The sequence below is a fragment of the Saccopteryx bilineata genome, chromosome 11 (assembly GCF_036850765.1).
Source record: "Saccopteryx bilineata isolate mSacBil1 chromosome 11, mSacBil1_pri_phased_curated, whole genome shotgun sequence".
Taxonomy (NCBI): domain Eukaryota; kingdom Metazoa; phylum Chordata; class Mammalia; order Chiroptera; family Emballonuridae; genus Saccopteryx; species Saccopteryx bilineata.
The window spans coordinates 33,455,211-33,471,371 of NC_089500.1; the positions used below are offsets into that span (position 1 = coordinate 33,455,211).

Here is a 16,161-nt window from a genome sequence, read left to right on the forward strand (position 1 = left end):
AGTCTGTACACTCAGGAACCAGATCCTTCCGGGTCAAAGAATAATTGCAAGTGGATGCTTTTTTCCCAAATGCTGTGGAAAAAAAAAATGTACACTGTATAATAAATTGTTTTGTTAAAATCTCAAAGAATTCAGAAATTAAACTTCTAGCTACAAAGAGTATTAGTGTTGTCATTGTAAACTGAACGGGTTCAAGATCATGTGCAAAGGTTTAAAATGCTTGTTAATACTGCCATCATGAGTGACAGCAGCATGGGTGTCAGCCTGTGGTTTTTTTGTTTGTTTTTAACCGGAATGAGCCATGTTACAGAAGATGGAGCTGATAAGTTAGCTTTGAACAGAAGTCTTTTTTTTTTTTTTCCTTCTTAAAACACACACCTATGAACTACAAATCTTAGAACAAAACATTAGCTGCACTACAGTCAGCAGAATACGTCTTTAGGGGCAGGGGTGTGGCAGGAGCTGCTGCGAGTGGCGGTTCCTCTCCGGTGAGGCTGCTGCCAGGCTGCTGTCTTCTCCTCTGTGTGGCTGGGTGCAGCGCTCCCTTCATCACCAGCTCTCATGTTACTTTCATCATCTGTCTGACTATAGTTTGCCTGGGGATAAGGAATGTGGAATTTTTTTTAAAGATGAAAACTGTTCTCTAAATTAAAATCAGGAAGCTTAGAATCCCCCCTTCTCTCTCTCTCTCTCTCTCTCTCTCTCTCTCTCTCTGTCTCTCTTTCTCTCTCTTACACACACACACACACACACACACACACACACACACACACACACACACACACACTCTTTCTCTCTCTCTTTCTCTATTCCTTTCCTCTGACAATCAGGAGTGAATGTCCTGGGGACACTATGTGCTATTTATTATATCTTCTGAAAGAAAGGACAAAAAAAAATCACATTGAGTCTCTTGCTTAATGGGGACCCAAGGCATCTGGAGGGTTAAAGCAATGCCATGCTGTCCTTCGGACCAGGAGATAAGAGCACTGACTCACCATCAGAATGTCATGCTAATTTTTAAAAATTAAAAAAATAAATCCACTATTGATCTTCAAATTTCTCAACGTCTGAAGTTAGGTTGTGGCTGGTCAAAGAGAGTGAAATATGCAGCCAGAGGGATGGAAAAGGGACAAATCTGAGAAATGACTGGACCAGAATGGACTCTAAGTTGAGTGCTAAGCCTTATGTATACTGTTTCTTCCAAAGTGGCTAGCTGAAGAGCAGTACGCTAGGTTTTACTGGTTTCTGTGTTGATAAGTGCACATTTATCTTCCAATAGGCCTCAGGATCTTTCTGAGCAGAGGGCGGGTCTTCCAGTCTCTTGTGTCATGACCTTTGTCCAGATAGGGCTCTGTTGGTGGAAACCTAATTGACTTCGAGCTGATGAAGTCGATGTTAGCACCCTTGGGTAAAAGATGCCTACACTCTGAGATAATTTCTGGTTTTGTAGTCAAGCAAACAGATTTGAATATCATACACTGCTCTAAAATTTCAGCTGTATTTCTTGGCTACTACAAAAAAAATTACAGTAAGATGGAACTGGCTGGAAAGAAGAAACACCACTAGGTTCTGCAGGTTTCTACCATGTTTTAAATGATTTTTGCCTAAGTGACTAATTTAGTGACAGGCTGGTTCATATTTAGAGTCCTCTGAATGCCAGCTAGGTAGGTATAGGATGTTCTAAATGACAGAGGCAGAGGCCACAGCTGTTTTTTTTTTCCCTTAAGTGAGAAGTGGGTAGGCAGAGAGACAGACTCCTGCATGCACATTGACTGGGATCTACCCAGCAAGCACCCTATGGGGCAATGCTCTGCCCATCTGGAACCATTGTTCCGTTGCTCGGCAACCAAGCTATTTCAGCACCTGAGGTGAGGCCATGGAGCCATCCTCAGTGCCTGGGGGCCCACTTGCTTCAACTGAGCCATGGCTGTGGGAAGGGAAGAAAGAGAGAGAGAGAGAGAGAGAGAGAGAGAGAGAGAGAGAAAGAAAGGAGAAGGGAGAGGGGGAGGGGTGGAGAAGCAGATGGTTGCTTCTCCTATGTACTCTGACCAGGGATCAAACCCGGGATATCCAAACACTGGGCCGATGCTCTACTATTAAGCAAACCGGCCAGGGCCTATATGTATTTTTTTTTTACTGCTAAATTTGTACCAAAGATAAAATATTGCCTGAGAATTTTCAAAGTACTGAAATATTTGGCTTTTAGGTACAAGAAACAAATGCTACTTTTTATCTGGCTTTATGTCAAGGACAATTCACAAACTTTTAAAAAATATATATTTTTCTAAACAGTAACTACTGAGGTTTAAATAATGTGCAGAACAAAAATAATCAAATTGCTGGAGCTAAGAGAAGGAAAATGCTATTAAGGGAAAAAGCTTGCTCCTTTGGGACTAGATTTGTTATAACTAGAGTGAATATTTTCAGAAACAGCTCCTGAGAATTTTTTTTACTATAGTTGTAATGGATCAGGAGAGTATGTGCTGTCACATTCTTCAACCCAAGGGAGGCAGAATGGAATGGGGTCAATACATCCCTTTCTTTTACACCAAAAGGGTCTCATAGCTCTAAATGTATATATATTTCATAATAGCAATCATGCCATGGTTTTTACTTGCTTAATCTTAACCTGAGGACTGAGACAGGAGGAGGTGTGTAGTGTTTGATCTAGAATGTGTTCTTTACTAATTGATGCCATTTAGGAGATCTCTATCCCCTTTTCAGTGTGGCAGCCACAGTTGAGTTTATTATCCCCTGTATTAGACTTAAATGGGATTCCATGGTTGGAAAAGACTATATAGTAACAGCAGATATAAGCACTTGGGCCAGTGCAGCAGATGACTGTGAGAGAGGTATTAGCTTAGAACTGTAATGAGGGACATCTAAGTGGCCATTAGCGGGAGCCAGAGAAACCATCTAGACTTATGGGACAGTGTAGCTGAAAGTGTATTGAATCATTGCACGTAGATGATTTTTAGCCTTGTTTATAAAAAATAGGGGGAGCAAGTTAGTTCTGACTCTCTGGAGTACCCATGCAACTACATCATAACTGCTGCAGCTCCCAGGGACTGAACTGCTTATAGAGCACTGAACATAGTGCCAGGCATGTACGAGTGGGTTCATTAAAATTCTAGTGTGCCTGCCACTAGGTTAAGATCTTTAAAACCTGTATCTCAGCAAGGACAACTCCTCTGTGATGCAGGTATTATCATGCATGTTGTACAGAGGGAATAGAAGCTCACAGAGGTTTAATAGTTTGTTCAAGGGTATGCTCCTAGGATTTGATGAAACTCACATTTGATATTGGGTCTATTAGAATTTGGAGCCTAAGCTTCAGATCACCACACTCAAGTGATCCTGCCAGTCCAGTGCTGATCTCACTCCATTAAACAATTACTGAGGATTTTCCATATATGTAGGTGGGGAGAGGGGCAAGTATCACATGTCATGTAAATAATACTTTAAATTGATATATATTCTTCAATTCCAGAAAGGATTTGAATTAGCTGTTCCAAAAATAAAAGGCTGCAGAAGTTTTCCTTTATGTTTTGCTTCTTTTGTTTTTGCTTTTGTTTCAGTTCTGCTTTCACTTGTTAAGGACATACCTTTAACCTTTTAGGCCCCAAGGACAGCATGACTAAGGAGCTGGCCCATCTCTAGAAGTCCCGAACAAGCCTGGACTATTCCTTCTTAAGTGATAGACTCAAACTTGGGTGCTGTTATGGATTGGATGTGGTTTCATAGCCACAGAATATTTCTGGGGCATATCTGGTGTTGTAGAAGTTTCTGTGCCATTTTTCCTAATTAATCGAGTTAAAAAGTCAACTCCCAAGGTTGTTTACCAAATCTCTACTGGATTGTAACAAAATGCTCCATAGACTGGGATGCTTCTTTGCCAAAAGCAGGGAAGAAGGATATTTATCACATACGAACACCTAAGAGAGGGTGACTGTGAATTCAGGTTACAGGTTATGAGGGTTCAGTGTACGGTGGCCACATCCTAAACAAGAGGGTACTTACTTGAGAGGAGAGTGATAAAAGGATATTGTATTCAACCTTGCAAGCTGACCTGTGGGTGACAAAGGACACAAACAAGAAAGGTGACATGTCAAGTCTGTGATGCAGTCAAGCTGGTGAATTATTTGGTTGGAAGCCATGCACAAAGACAGAGAAAGAGAAGGAGGGCAAGTCCAGTGAACGATAATGCATTCCGATCCAACAAACAACCACATGCTCACAGAACAGTCAAGGAAAACCACTCCAACGTTCTCCGAGGCACATGTCTTCAGTGGGGACACACAGGCCTGTTATATTATCCTAGCCCTTTTCTTGGCCTTTCCCTTGAAGTCACTGGGCATGGAAAGGTAAGGAGAGAGAGAAGCAGCTTAAGATTTACCAGAGATGGCAAAAACTCCAACTGGATCTGAAGCTATTAATAGAATTTCCCTTCATTTTACTCATATACAGTTAAATTCTTAATTCATTAAAACAAGTATATAAAAGTCTAATATTTTATATGGAATGGTTGTCTCCCCTTAAAATAAACTCTAGAAGGTCCTGGCCGGTTGGCTCAGTGGTAGAGCGTCGGCCTGGCATGCAGAAGTCCCGGGTTCGATTTCCGGCCAGGGCACACAGGAGAAGCGCCCATCTGCTTCTCCACCCCTCCCCCTCTCCTTCCTCTCTGTCTCTCTCTTCCCCTCCCGCAGTGAGGCTTCATTGGAGCAAAGATGGCCTAGGCACTGGGGATGGCTCCTTGGCCTCTGCCCCAGGCGCTAGAGTGGCTCTGGTCCCCCGGAGGGGCAGAGCATCGCCCCCTGGTGGGCGTGCTGGGTGGATCCCGGTCGGGCGCATGCGGGAGTCTGTTTGACTATCTCCGTTTCCAGCTTCAGAAAAATACAAAATATATATATATATATATAAACCCTAGAGTTTCAGTAACTGTTACCACTCAAATCTGGAAACTGATATGAGCTCTAAAAGGGAGGGAGGTCTAACATGTGCCTCTAAGAGCATGAACCAGAATATTGATTACTTAACCACCTCTCTCTCCCTCTATGTAGGAGAGGCAAATGAGATATGTGTAGAATATCCCTCAGGGTTCCCAGAGACATCCTGGCAGCTTCATCCAAGCTAATTTCCTCTGTGGATGGGCCATAGAAATTGAAAAGAAAGAGCCTTCTCCATGGGTCTGTACGTTAGGTGACTTTGTTTCTGCAGCACTGAAGCATGGCATTACCGATATAGTCACTGTTTTGGCTATTTTTTTGTATGCCTAGACCAGGGGTCTCAAACTCAACTCAGCATGTGGGCCGCAGAGCAAGATCACAGCCGTTCGGCGGGCCGCACTAGGTCTACAAAAGGCAACTGTTAAGCAACACTTTTCTCACTGCAGTTGAAAACAAAAAAAAAATCAGTACAACAAGCACAATTGTACATGCAGTTTACTCAGTTTCACAAAACGACCAGAAACTGTAGTTCGCATCACAACTGCTGTTAACTAAGCTAATATCTAGCTAGGATGCTAGAGAAATGAAAAATACAAGTAGGCCCCTAGGCTTACTTAATTTTATCCAAAATATTTTGAACTTCATGGATTAGTCTGCGGGCCACACAAAATTGTTCGGCGGGCCGCATGCGGCCCGTGGGCTGCAAGTTTGAGACCCCTGGCCTAGACCAACTTGTTTCTGAAATGTGTTTGTTAAACCAAAAGGGTGAATCACACAATCCAAAGGGGCCAAACTTTTGTCTCATATTGTTAGGGTGGGGTTGGTGGGCTCCAGTTTTCATCTTGTTACATTCTTCTTGGGAAAATATTTTAAAACTTAATCTATGAGAAATAGAAGATTTATTCTCTCTTTCACTAACAGAGTAAGAGAGAGAGAGAGAGAGAGAGCCGTTGTTGACCTAGGAATGTGGAGTAAATTCTCTGGCCATTGAACAGAAAGCCTTACAATATAATGACCCGCTGAGACTTGGGGAGCAGCAGGTCTTGAATAGGCAAACATCCCTGAACTCCCAGAACTCCAAGAAAACAGGGTGGATTAAGGGGAAAGGAAATAATATACAAGAAAGACAAACATTGCAGTAGAACAGTTTCCACGGGAAAACTGCATCTCCTTTAGAATGAGCTACCAATTACATTTATTCCCATTGCATGTGTTATGTTCAGTGAATTCTCAGATGGAGTAATCCAGTCCAGTATGTATGACAATCTGTCCATCCACACTCTGCTGAACATGGGACCCATGGTCCCCCCGACCTTTCTTAGTGAGGTTTGTCACTTGCCTGCTATTTACATTTGACATGAGGTAGGTATTGAAGGAGGCTGAGAACCAATCATTCAAGGCAGGAGACATATTTATGCTATTCAATTTCCTTGGGCCTTATTCTCTGTATATTATTTTCATCTATGCAAAAAAGTATTTCAATTTTTTAGTGTCTAGAATACATGGACTAAGGAGTGTAGTCAGAGTATTCCGGAAAGGGAGGGTGGAAGGAGAAAGGCGGCTCTGATGTTTTGGAGTCGTAGGAAAGCCCCAGCTCTCGGGGCTGGAGCACGTGTGAGTGGTGTGGGCCTGACCCCCGTACCTGATAGGCTTCATCTTGCAGCTTCTGTTTCAGGTATTCCTCCATCTGGAGCTCGTTCTCCAGCTGCCGGACCGAGTCGTTCTCATAGTTCTCCTCCTCAGGCTGCACGTAGGGGTCGCCATCTTCTGTAACCCTGGGAATAAACCACAGATGGAGTTTTGGAGCAAATCTTAGAAGGAAAGTTTCAGTGCAATTCGTGCGTTAGCTGCAGTTTGGAAGGCACATTCACTTTGTCCTCCAATTCACTTCTTCGCTTCAATTCACTGTTTTCTGTTACCTAACAGAACATTAAAAAAACCAAAACTTTGCAAGTTTAGGAAAATACATGACCACTGTATTCTCATATGCAATTTTCCTATTGTTCTCTGATCATTATTAGTCATCTGTTTTTCTAGGGTTTGCAGGAACAAGTTAGCATTTAAATATCAATCTTAAAAAAAGGAGGCTTATCTTCCAGGTGGATATAATTTTCCCAATCTGGGTTGTTTTTTTTTTAATGGAATCCAAAAACACTTTCTATAAGGAAAGTGAGCCCTCTAGGGAAATAAAGATTAAGGACATTTGTTCATAATTTAACCCTCTCCGTATTATGCACGTGTGTAGACAGGTGCACACATGTGCTTTATTTTTATAGTAGAGTTAAGCTTCCAAATATTAGCTAATCAATGTCAGGAAGGTTAACTCTAACTTATAGCTCTTGATCTTAAAAATTTATATTAGCTTTAAATCTAAGAAATTCTTTTAAATTGCCCAACTTTAGATAAAAATGACCTTTTTTGTGACAGACAGAGAGAGAGACAGAGAGAGGGACAGATGGGGACAGACAGAAGGGAGAGAGAAGAGAAGCATCAATTCTTTGCTGTGGCACCTTAGTTGTTCATTGATTGCTTTTCTCATATGTGCCTTGACTGGGGGGCTACAGCAGAGCGAGTGACCCCTTGCTCAAGCCAGAGATGTTAGGCTCAAGCCAGAGACCTTGGGGTCATGTCTATGATCCCACACTCAAGCCAGCCACCCCACGCTCAAACTGGAGAGCCCATGCTTAAGTCGCATGAACCTGCACTCAAGCCGGTGACCTCGGGGGTTTCAAACTTGGGTCCTCTGTGTCCCAGTCCGACATTCTATCCACTGTGCCACTGCCTGGTCAGGCCAGATTAGAATGACCTTATTCACTAATGTGTGACTCTTTCCATCTATTCCTCTTAATATATACAAAGCTTTTAGAACACAAATTCACTACCTAAATCGCATGACTAAAATTTTCTCAAGGTAAAAGCACAATACACGTTTAGATAGTACAGATATGAAATTATTCCCTAAAATGAAAAGAGTAGTCAAGGAGAAGTTTTTGGATAGGAACTTAAATGCCATTGCTCATGTTTATTTATATCTGTACAACATGTTCTCGTTATTTTTAGAGGTTTGGGGCCAGCATAAATAGGTCTATGAGGCTTCCATGAACTTTTTCTCCCAAATTCTTGCAGCAGTGTTGGTAGCTGGAACTGCCACCAGCATATGGGGACAGTAGACTGGGTGGCTTTAGCCACAGTCTTGGATTTTAGGATTGGAATGAAAAAATTTTAAGTAACCACCAAATAAATGCTTAATCATAGAAAGTCAAATAGATATGTATTTACTAGACTAAACTGATGACAATTACTTCACCATTTTGAATAACAAACAAATCAAATCATTCTAAATTATAGAGGAAAGGACAAGAGAGCAAACTAAAATGAAAAGCAGCAGCCCTCTGCCACATTAAATTACGTTACAAGTGTTTTGTTCTGATCTTATGCTCTGCCTTTCACAGTTGGCTTTCAAAGCATGTCTATTTATAATTTCCCATTATGACTGGTCTTTTACTCACTGCTTGGATTGGGAGCCAAAACACCAGAAAGGTCTCTGTTTAGTTTCTTCATTGGGTCTTTAAAACAGCCAGTTTATTTTTTGTAGACTAGTCTGCAGTCCTTTTCACATTAAGCGCTATCACCCATCTATAGTTTTTTTTTTTTTCTTAACACTTAGCAATTCCATTTTCCAGCCTTTTGGTGAACTCTGCCCACATCACTGACCACTCCGGGAGCCTCGTCGTCCTGAAGGCCCATGCTCTTCCCTTCCTTTCTTTCGCTCTCTTCCCTCCCAAACTGGGCTCTTCAGCTCTGTCCTAGCTTCCCTTCGTTTCTAGCTTTAGTTTCCTCTGCCTGACTGCTTTGAGCTGACCCAGTGTCACAGAAAGTAGTGGGGGACCTGATTCTGCTGGCTTCCATCAAGGTACTGAAGCTTAAAGGGGTGAAAACCTCTGCAAAATGTCTTTCAAGGGTCCGATTTAGACATAGTCAACAAGTCAACCAAGCTGGATTTCTTTCTTTTTTTAAAAAAACATGGAATGTTTCGCGAGTTTGCGTGTCATCCTTGCATAGGAGCCATGCTACTCTTCTCTGTATCATCAAATTGGATTTCTCTGTAATGAGATTTTATGCATTTACAGTCATGTGGTGCGTAATGGCATTTTTGGTCAAGGCCTGACCGCATATATGATGGTCATCCCCTAAGATTATAATGGAGCTGAAAAATTCTTATCACCTAGTGACAGCATAGCTGTCATACACTATAGTGCAACACATTACTCATGTGTCTGTGGTGATGCTGGTGTAAACAGACCTACTGCTATGCGGGTTGTATAAAAGTTATGTATAGCACATAATACTTGATAATGCTAATACATGATTATATTACTGGTTTGTATATTTACTACATGTTTTAGCATTATTTTCCACTTATAAATAAGTTTGCTGTTAAACAGTATGCTGTGTTATGGTGGCAGCAGCTCCAAGTATCTCAGATTTACTTTTTCTCTTGATTGCGTCAATTTCCCTTGTGCTTATTTTATCTCGTGTTGTTTTCTACAGCGACACGCTGTACAGGCTTGTAGCCTAGGAGCAATAGGTTACTAGACCATATAGTCTAGGTGTGTAGTAGGCTGAACCATCTAGCTTTGTGTAAGTTGTAAGTGCACTCTGTGATGTGTGTACATGACAAAATTGCCTAATGATGCATCTCTCAGAACATATCTCTGTTATTAAGCATTGCATGACTATACTCATTTCAATTCTTATTGCTTATACAATATTGTTTGTCACATTATGCACAGAGAAGCCTGTGCATAATTTTTGTATTTCCAAGTATAAATACAAAAAGTGCAAAAGATAGAATGACTCATCTCCTGAACTAGTCTGTGAGTCCTGGAAGGATGGAAGTGATTTTTTTATTTTATTTTATTTTTTTGTATAAAACTAGCACAGTGCCTTGGGTGAGCCAGACTCTCAATAAGCACGGTTGGCTTTGGTTATTGATACTCTCTGGACATTGTGAGGGGGGAAAGTCACAATGTCAAATGTAAATGTAGCACCCTCCTACCTCTTCTGTCAGAAAAGGAAGCCTCATCATCTTTTTTCGAAATAAAGAACGAAGCACCTATGTTTTCATTTTCCGATGCGCCCTACATACAGTGTTCTGTTACTGAGAAGATGCCCCCGAGCAGAAGATACTCACACGTCACTGCGCAGGGTGCTTGGGGTAGCACTGCTGTGAACATACCCGGGTTTCCGGGCATGGATTTGCGCTAGAAAAGCCTTTTCAGAGGTTGGCGATGGAACCAGATCCTCAAACTGAGTTCGTGCAAATTCAGAATCCACGTTACTCTCCGTTTCACTCCCTACCTCTATTGGGTACAATTGAAGGAACAAAAAATGACTTGTTAGAATTTTTATAATCAGCAAAGAAAGGGCTAGGCTGAACAAAAACCCACCCGTGCTGTATAAAACATTAACCAGTTATTGTAAGTCAAGTAAGTGTTTATTTTAATTCTAAATGAGAATTGAAATTTGACATGAATTACTATAAAATTGTTTGATATACAGTATTGTCTTTTTTTAAATCTCAGAAATGTTATGAGAAATCTTTGTGTCTTAACTTAAAACTCCTGTTTTTTGCTCCTTTACAGAAGTCTTCCATAAAATTGTCATTTTTGCTTAATATTACCTTAATTTAGGAAATACAAACCTGAAGTATTATATTCACTTAAGATGTTAAAGTTTCTTAAGAGTATAAATTAATAGTACTTGAGACTTCTACAATAAGAACAACATTTTTAGTAATCTCTTGGTAGGGCAGTGGGTATATACCATTACCCATGATGTACTAACTGCTGTCATTTCTATCCTGTAGTAATCTTAGTCTAAAGTAGCAGCAACAATTTTCATTACTTTAATTCTTATTATAGAGGTTTTAAGAAATTTAAATCCAGATTTAAAAAAATATTGAATTATTAATTCTTATAGTTGCAATCTCACCTAAATGACCCCAGTACTTCCAGGCAAATATCTTGCTAAGTGTGCTTTATTTATTTATTTATTTATTTATTTATTTATTTATATTTTTCTGAAGCTGGAAACGGAGAGGCAGTCAGACTCCTGCATGCGCCGGACCGGGATCCACCCGGCACGCCCACCAGGGGGCGATGCTCTGCCCATCCGGGGCATCGCTCTGTCGCGACCAGAGCCACTCTAGCGCTTGGGGCAGAGGCCAAGGAGCCATCCCCAGCGCCCGGGCCATCTTTTGCTCCAATGGAGCCTTGGCTGCGGGAGGGGAAGAGAGAGATAGAGAGGAAGGAGAGGGGGAGGGGTGGAGAAGCAGATGGGCGCCTCTCCTGTGTGCCCTGGCCAGGAATCGAACCCGGGACTTCCACACGCCAGGCCGACGCTCTACCACTGAGCCAATCGGCCAGGGCCTGCTAAGTGTGCTTTAAAGAATAGATGAGATGCATTAGTAACTGGTAAGATAGTTATTTGAATATTCATGCTATTCAAGTTTTTAAAATTCTGTTTAGTATTATTTGGATAAAAGACGCTCATAACTTTGTGCTGTTATATTCTGGGTATATCTTTCTTTGGAAATACTGCAAAGGTAAATTTCAGGTTAGCTTCATTCAAATAGTCATGCATTCCAAATGAACAGAATCTAAATTAGTAAATAAGACATCTGACTTTATGAAACAACTGCATTATGTCACTGTGGATCATGACAGGTGTTAACAGCGACAATCTCTGGCTTCTTGAATTATAAGTCAATTTTAGTATTTCTCTTTATTCTTTTCTGTGTCATTACACTTCCCGCATTAAGCAAGTATTAAGTCTTCTTGACAGCAATTATAAACATTAACTTAAAAATCTGAATATAGCAATAAAATACCACACAGATCTTTAAAAAATTCTTTTATACTTGACAATGAGCAGATCGCTAACAGAGGCCCCCAGTACTTTTGTGTCCTTCTCCAAAGAGTAGACAAATGAGAGAGAACAAGGGACGCACCAGAATTCAGTTCTTTCACGAGAGAGGACATGGTGTTAGTGATGGAATCCGCTGCCACTAGTAAGTCATTCCTTAAATTTCTTCTTGAACCTTAAGCGAACAAGAAATGATAATGAATTAAAAACAACAACAAAGCTTTTCCTTTTTCCAAAATTTTATGCTGCTTGTCATTTCCATTGCCATTCTAAAACAAGAAAATATTTAAGACTTCTCCTTTTTAGACGTGCTTTGGTCCATTTCTGAAAAAAAAAAAAAAAAGTCCATGTCTATTGTGCTTAGGGCAATGGCCTCTGATGTAGGAAAACATGGCAACCAGTGGGGGGTTCATAAAATGCATTGCCCAAACAAGGACAGTTTTTCAAGTGAAAGGGGGAGATATTAATAATAAGATTGGGTGAGCCAGCACAAGTGAGGATGGTCCCAGGTAAAACAGTTTGTGTGATAGCCCTTTTTAAGAACAGCCCACACAGATGAAAAGTCTGCTTTTGCCAGGAGAGCTGCGCCTTCCTACCTGCTACTATCAACTAAGCCATCACGTGGCTCAATTTTGATGAACCCCTCAGATTTTTATCTCTAGCACCACAGCCCCTGTCCAATCAGGCCTCCCAGAGCTCCTGCTCCCACTGGAGGGACCTGTTGGGAATGGGGCTCCTGTGCACTGAATGCCCCAGAGTAAGGAGAAGAGGTGAGAATGAGTGTAACGGTTGCCAAATAATGGGCAAAAAATGTATGTCTGATACCTTGACCTGGGACTTAGGTCATGTTTCTTTATGGCAGGGAAAGATGAGTATGTTGTCTCAGGGACCCTAAGGGTTAAACGGATATTTGTGGGCTGGCCTGGGAACCAGGCTAGGTTGAGATGGCACAGAGGGCTAATCATCATAATTTTGGGAAAAAGGGCTGAGATTTCAAATCTCTGACTGAACAGGTGAATTGATGCAGCCACAAGCCCTTTGTGAGCGAGGCCACATATCATTCTGTCATTTCTCAGAAAGTAAAACTGAACAAGTAAACTAATAAATACACGAAGATTTTTAAAAAATTAAAGTAGTTAGATACAACTAATTATAATAGAAAGTTCAAACTGATTAAAAATTCTTTAAGATTTAGGGGAAGGACATTTCTCTTTCTAAAAATTAAAAGAAAATTTATTTTGCGTCACTTAAATTCTTATTTTCTTTTTCAGAAGCAAAAGCCCTATTATGGCTCTTCCCTTGTCCCTCATCACAGAGAGTCCACCATTATTTTTCTGTAAAATGTAAAATTTTGGTGCCCAGACACAATAGCAGAGAGAGTCTGTTTCCTCACACTTTTCTATATCTGGATATTACACACCATGGTATATTATTCAGCTAGGAGAAATGGTGACATCGGATCACTTATAGCGGAATGGTGGAGTCTTGGTAGCATTGTGAGGGATGAAATAAGCAAATCAGAAAAAAACAGGAACTGCAGGATTCCATACATTGGTGGGACATAAAAGCGAGACTAAGAGGCATGAACAGGAGTGTGGTGGCTATGGGGGGTGGGGGGAGGGAAGGAGGGAGAGGGGGAGGGGGAGGGGTACAGAGAGAACTGGATGGAGGGTGGCGGAGGACGATCTCTCTTTGGGTGATGGGTATGCAACAGAACTAAATGACAAGATAACCTGGAAATGTTTTCTTTGAATGTATGTACCCTGATTTATTGATGTCACCCCATTAAAATAAAAATTTATATAAAAAAAAAGTTTTTCTAAAAAAATCTGCTAGATAAATGGTGATATTAAAATTGGCATTTCTGCAATGATTTGTGAGCTGGAACATCTTTTCATATTATTATTGGTAATTTATATTTCCTTTTCTGTCTGTTCATACTCTTCATTTACTTTTACTTGGGGGATGTCTTCTTCCTACTGATCTCTACATTTTTTTTCTGTGTAACTGGAATTATGAAGCTTAACTGCCACATATGTTAGAAATGACTTACTCAAGTCTTTCCTTTCTGCCTGTTGACTTTGTTTCTTTTTGCCTTAAAACTAATAGTCAAATAACATCTCTCTTTACCTTAAATCTACATGGGAGGGTCTGGAAGGATGGCGTGAGAAATTGCTAATCTAAAGAAAATGCAAATTACAAACCAAAATCAATGTGAGCTTATTTGTGTGAAAATAAAGAGCATGTGTCTATAAAAAGACACTTAAATATATATATTTACATATAAGCAAGAATGTCGAGAAGAACCAAATTATGAATAGTGTTTACTTCTAGGAATGAGATTGGCAGAGTGAGGGTCTGCAGGAGGATTTTTTTTCCTGATTTTTTCCCAAATTAATAAAATAATGGCAAGGGAAAGTTTTAAAAAGTGTTAAAAGATTTCCAAATGAATAAAATCACCTGCCTCGGGAGGAGCCCCACCGCACACCTCCCAGTTCCACTCTTGCCTGTTTAAACGGAAGGGGCAGCCTGAGGGCAAAGCTGAATGCAGTCCCCTGTCAGGGGCGGTGACTCAACTCTTACGACATCTGTAAAATGACAACCTGGCCTTCTTGATCATCTCAGGCTACAGAGCTGAACTGTTTAATCTCACTCATGAGTTTGCTTTCTTGTAAAGAGAAGAAAGCGGGAAATAAGATCTTCCGGAATTTTAAAACGAATTAGTTATAGTTTCCGGAGGTGTCAGCGGAAGGATTCCCTTCCTCTAATGAGCAAAGACTCATAAGAAACGAGGCAGTGCAATGGAAGCCAAAGGAAGTGAGATGGTGAAGGTGAAGTGAAGAACAGGTTAGCAGAGGGAGTTTCTAACACGCCTCCTGGGCCAGGCTTGGGCAGACGCCCTGGGGTAACTCAGAAAGTCTACGCCGTGGCTCGCTCTGATGACTAGACCACTCAACAGACCGAGGTGACTTATGTGTCACATAGAACCGGAACACAACAAAACATAAAGCCACTTACTTTGTGCAAACGCCTCCTGTACATCTCCCCCGACCCCAGTGAGCGAGTCCTGAGGCGTGTGAGTCGGGGTGGAGAAGGCTGAGGCAGACCTCACGGGCATGGGGATGGGCCTGCTGATGGTGTGGCTGGGGGAGGAGCGAGGAGAGCCTGCTCCCTGGGTCTGGAGAGACAATGCAAGTCATTAATTTGTTTTCCCAAGAAAATGCCGAATGCCATCAGTCCCCAATGCCTCAAATGTTAAAAACAGTCACAATGAAATGTCAAAGCAGGAGGAAATCCCAGGTAATTGAGATGGTCGGCCTAAACCCGAGTTGCAGGTGCAAATAATTTAGGACCTTATACATTATCTGAAGTTTTGGTTACATCTTGAAAGCTAAGAATATTAGTAGAGCATTGTTCAACAATATATGAGATGTGTCCCCTGGTATTGAAGCTACTGTTAAGCAGAGATAGTTATAAGGTGTGTTTATTTTCTCCTTGAAGAGAGGTCTCTGTAGAATAAAAAAGACACCTAAAGAAGAAAATTTAAGTATAAACTAGGAGACTTTCTGGGGATGGATATGACTTGTATGTTTCCTACATTTTCAGCCTATCTGTCCTGGCATCATTTGTAGAGGATAATTTATAGTTTAAATCATGCATGCAATATTATGCATATTAAATACCAAATTAAAAATCAAATGTATAATCTGTTTAATCCCTATTTTATAGCAAAAACTGACTGTCAAATTGCTCTGTGATTCAGGTTCCAACGGGGAAGAGAAAAAGAAATCTTAGTTTCTAATTTCAGACTACTATTTTCCTGTAGAAAAATGTCTTTCTCTTGGTCTACAAAAGAACAGTATTTCTAGCAGTAGGAATAGTAGGATTTAAAATAAGTAAAGAAAAAAGTAGAAAACAACTAAGCCATTTATCTGTGTACTGCAGTCCTCAGCATGAAACCTTTCCGAAACTGCCATACCTTGAATTTCACAGCTCTGTCCGGACAGTGAGGTCTCTTGGAAACATATGTTCTTTTTAATAATTAATTAGTTTACAAAGGTAGTCAGTCACTCATGAATAAGAAAATGCAAGGGGACTCTCAGTGCATACACAACAGATTAGGTGTTCACATAAATTCGTGTCAGGCTGTTGAGCCTGGTCCGGGAGAGTAAGGGGCTGGCTCCGCAGGGCGGGACCCAGAGGTTCACCAGCAACCCGTTCAGACCCTGACACATGCACCATCACAGTGCTCCGGAATACTCGATTAGATCTGCGCTGTGGGTTCAGC

General features: G+C 41.0%; 1 protein-coding gene and 1 pseudogene across 13 annotated transcripts in view; both read right to left on the bottom strand.

The window, feature by feature from the left end:
• Positions 1–16,161, bottom strand: part of DTNA (dystrobrevin alpha) — a 395,762-nt gene that overhangs the window by 3,059 nt on the left and 376,542 nt on the right. For 7 of the 13 annotated variants that reach the window (XM_066246831.1, XM_066246840.1, XM_066246839.1 and 4 more), the window contains 4 exons: positions 14,892–15,051; positions 11,959–12,048; positions 10,141–10,309; positions 6,589–6,721 (listed from right to left, as the gene is read on the bottom strand). In XM_066246831.1, the coding sequence (XP_066102928.1) occupies positions 6,589–6,721; positions 10,141–10,309; positions 11,959–12,048; positions 14,892–15,051 (552 nt within the window). Of the gene's footprint in view, positions 1–431; positions 597–4,020; positions 4,070–6,588; positions 6,722–10,140; positions 10,310–11,958; positions 12,049–14,891; positions 15,052–16,161 lie in introns of those variants that run through there. The other 6 variants (XM_066246843.1, XM_066246842.1, XM_066246841.1 and 3 more) reach the window with 2 other exon arrangements.
• LOC136315798 (U6 spliceosomal RNA) lies at positions 8,964–9,076 on the bottom strand (annotated as a pseudogene).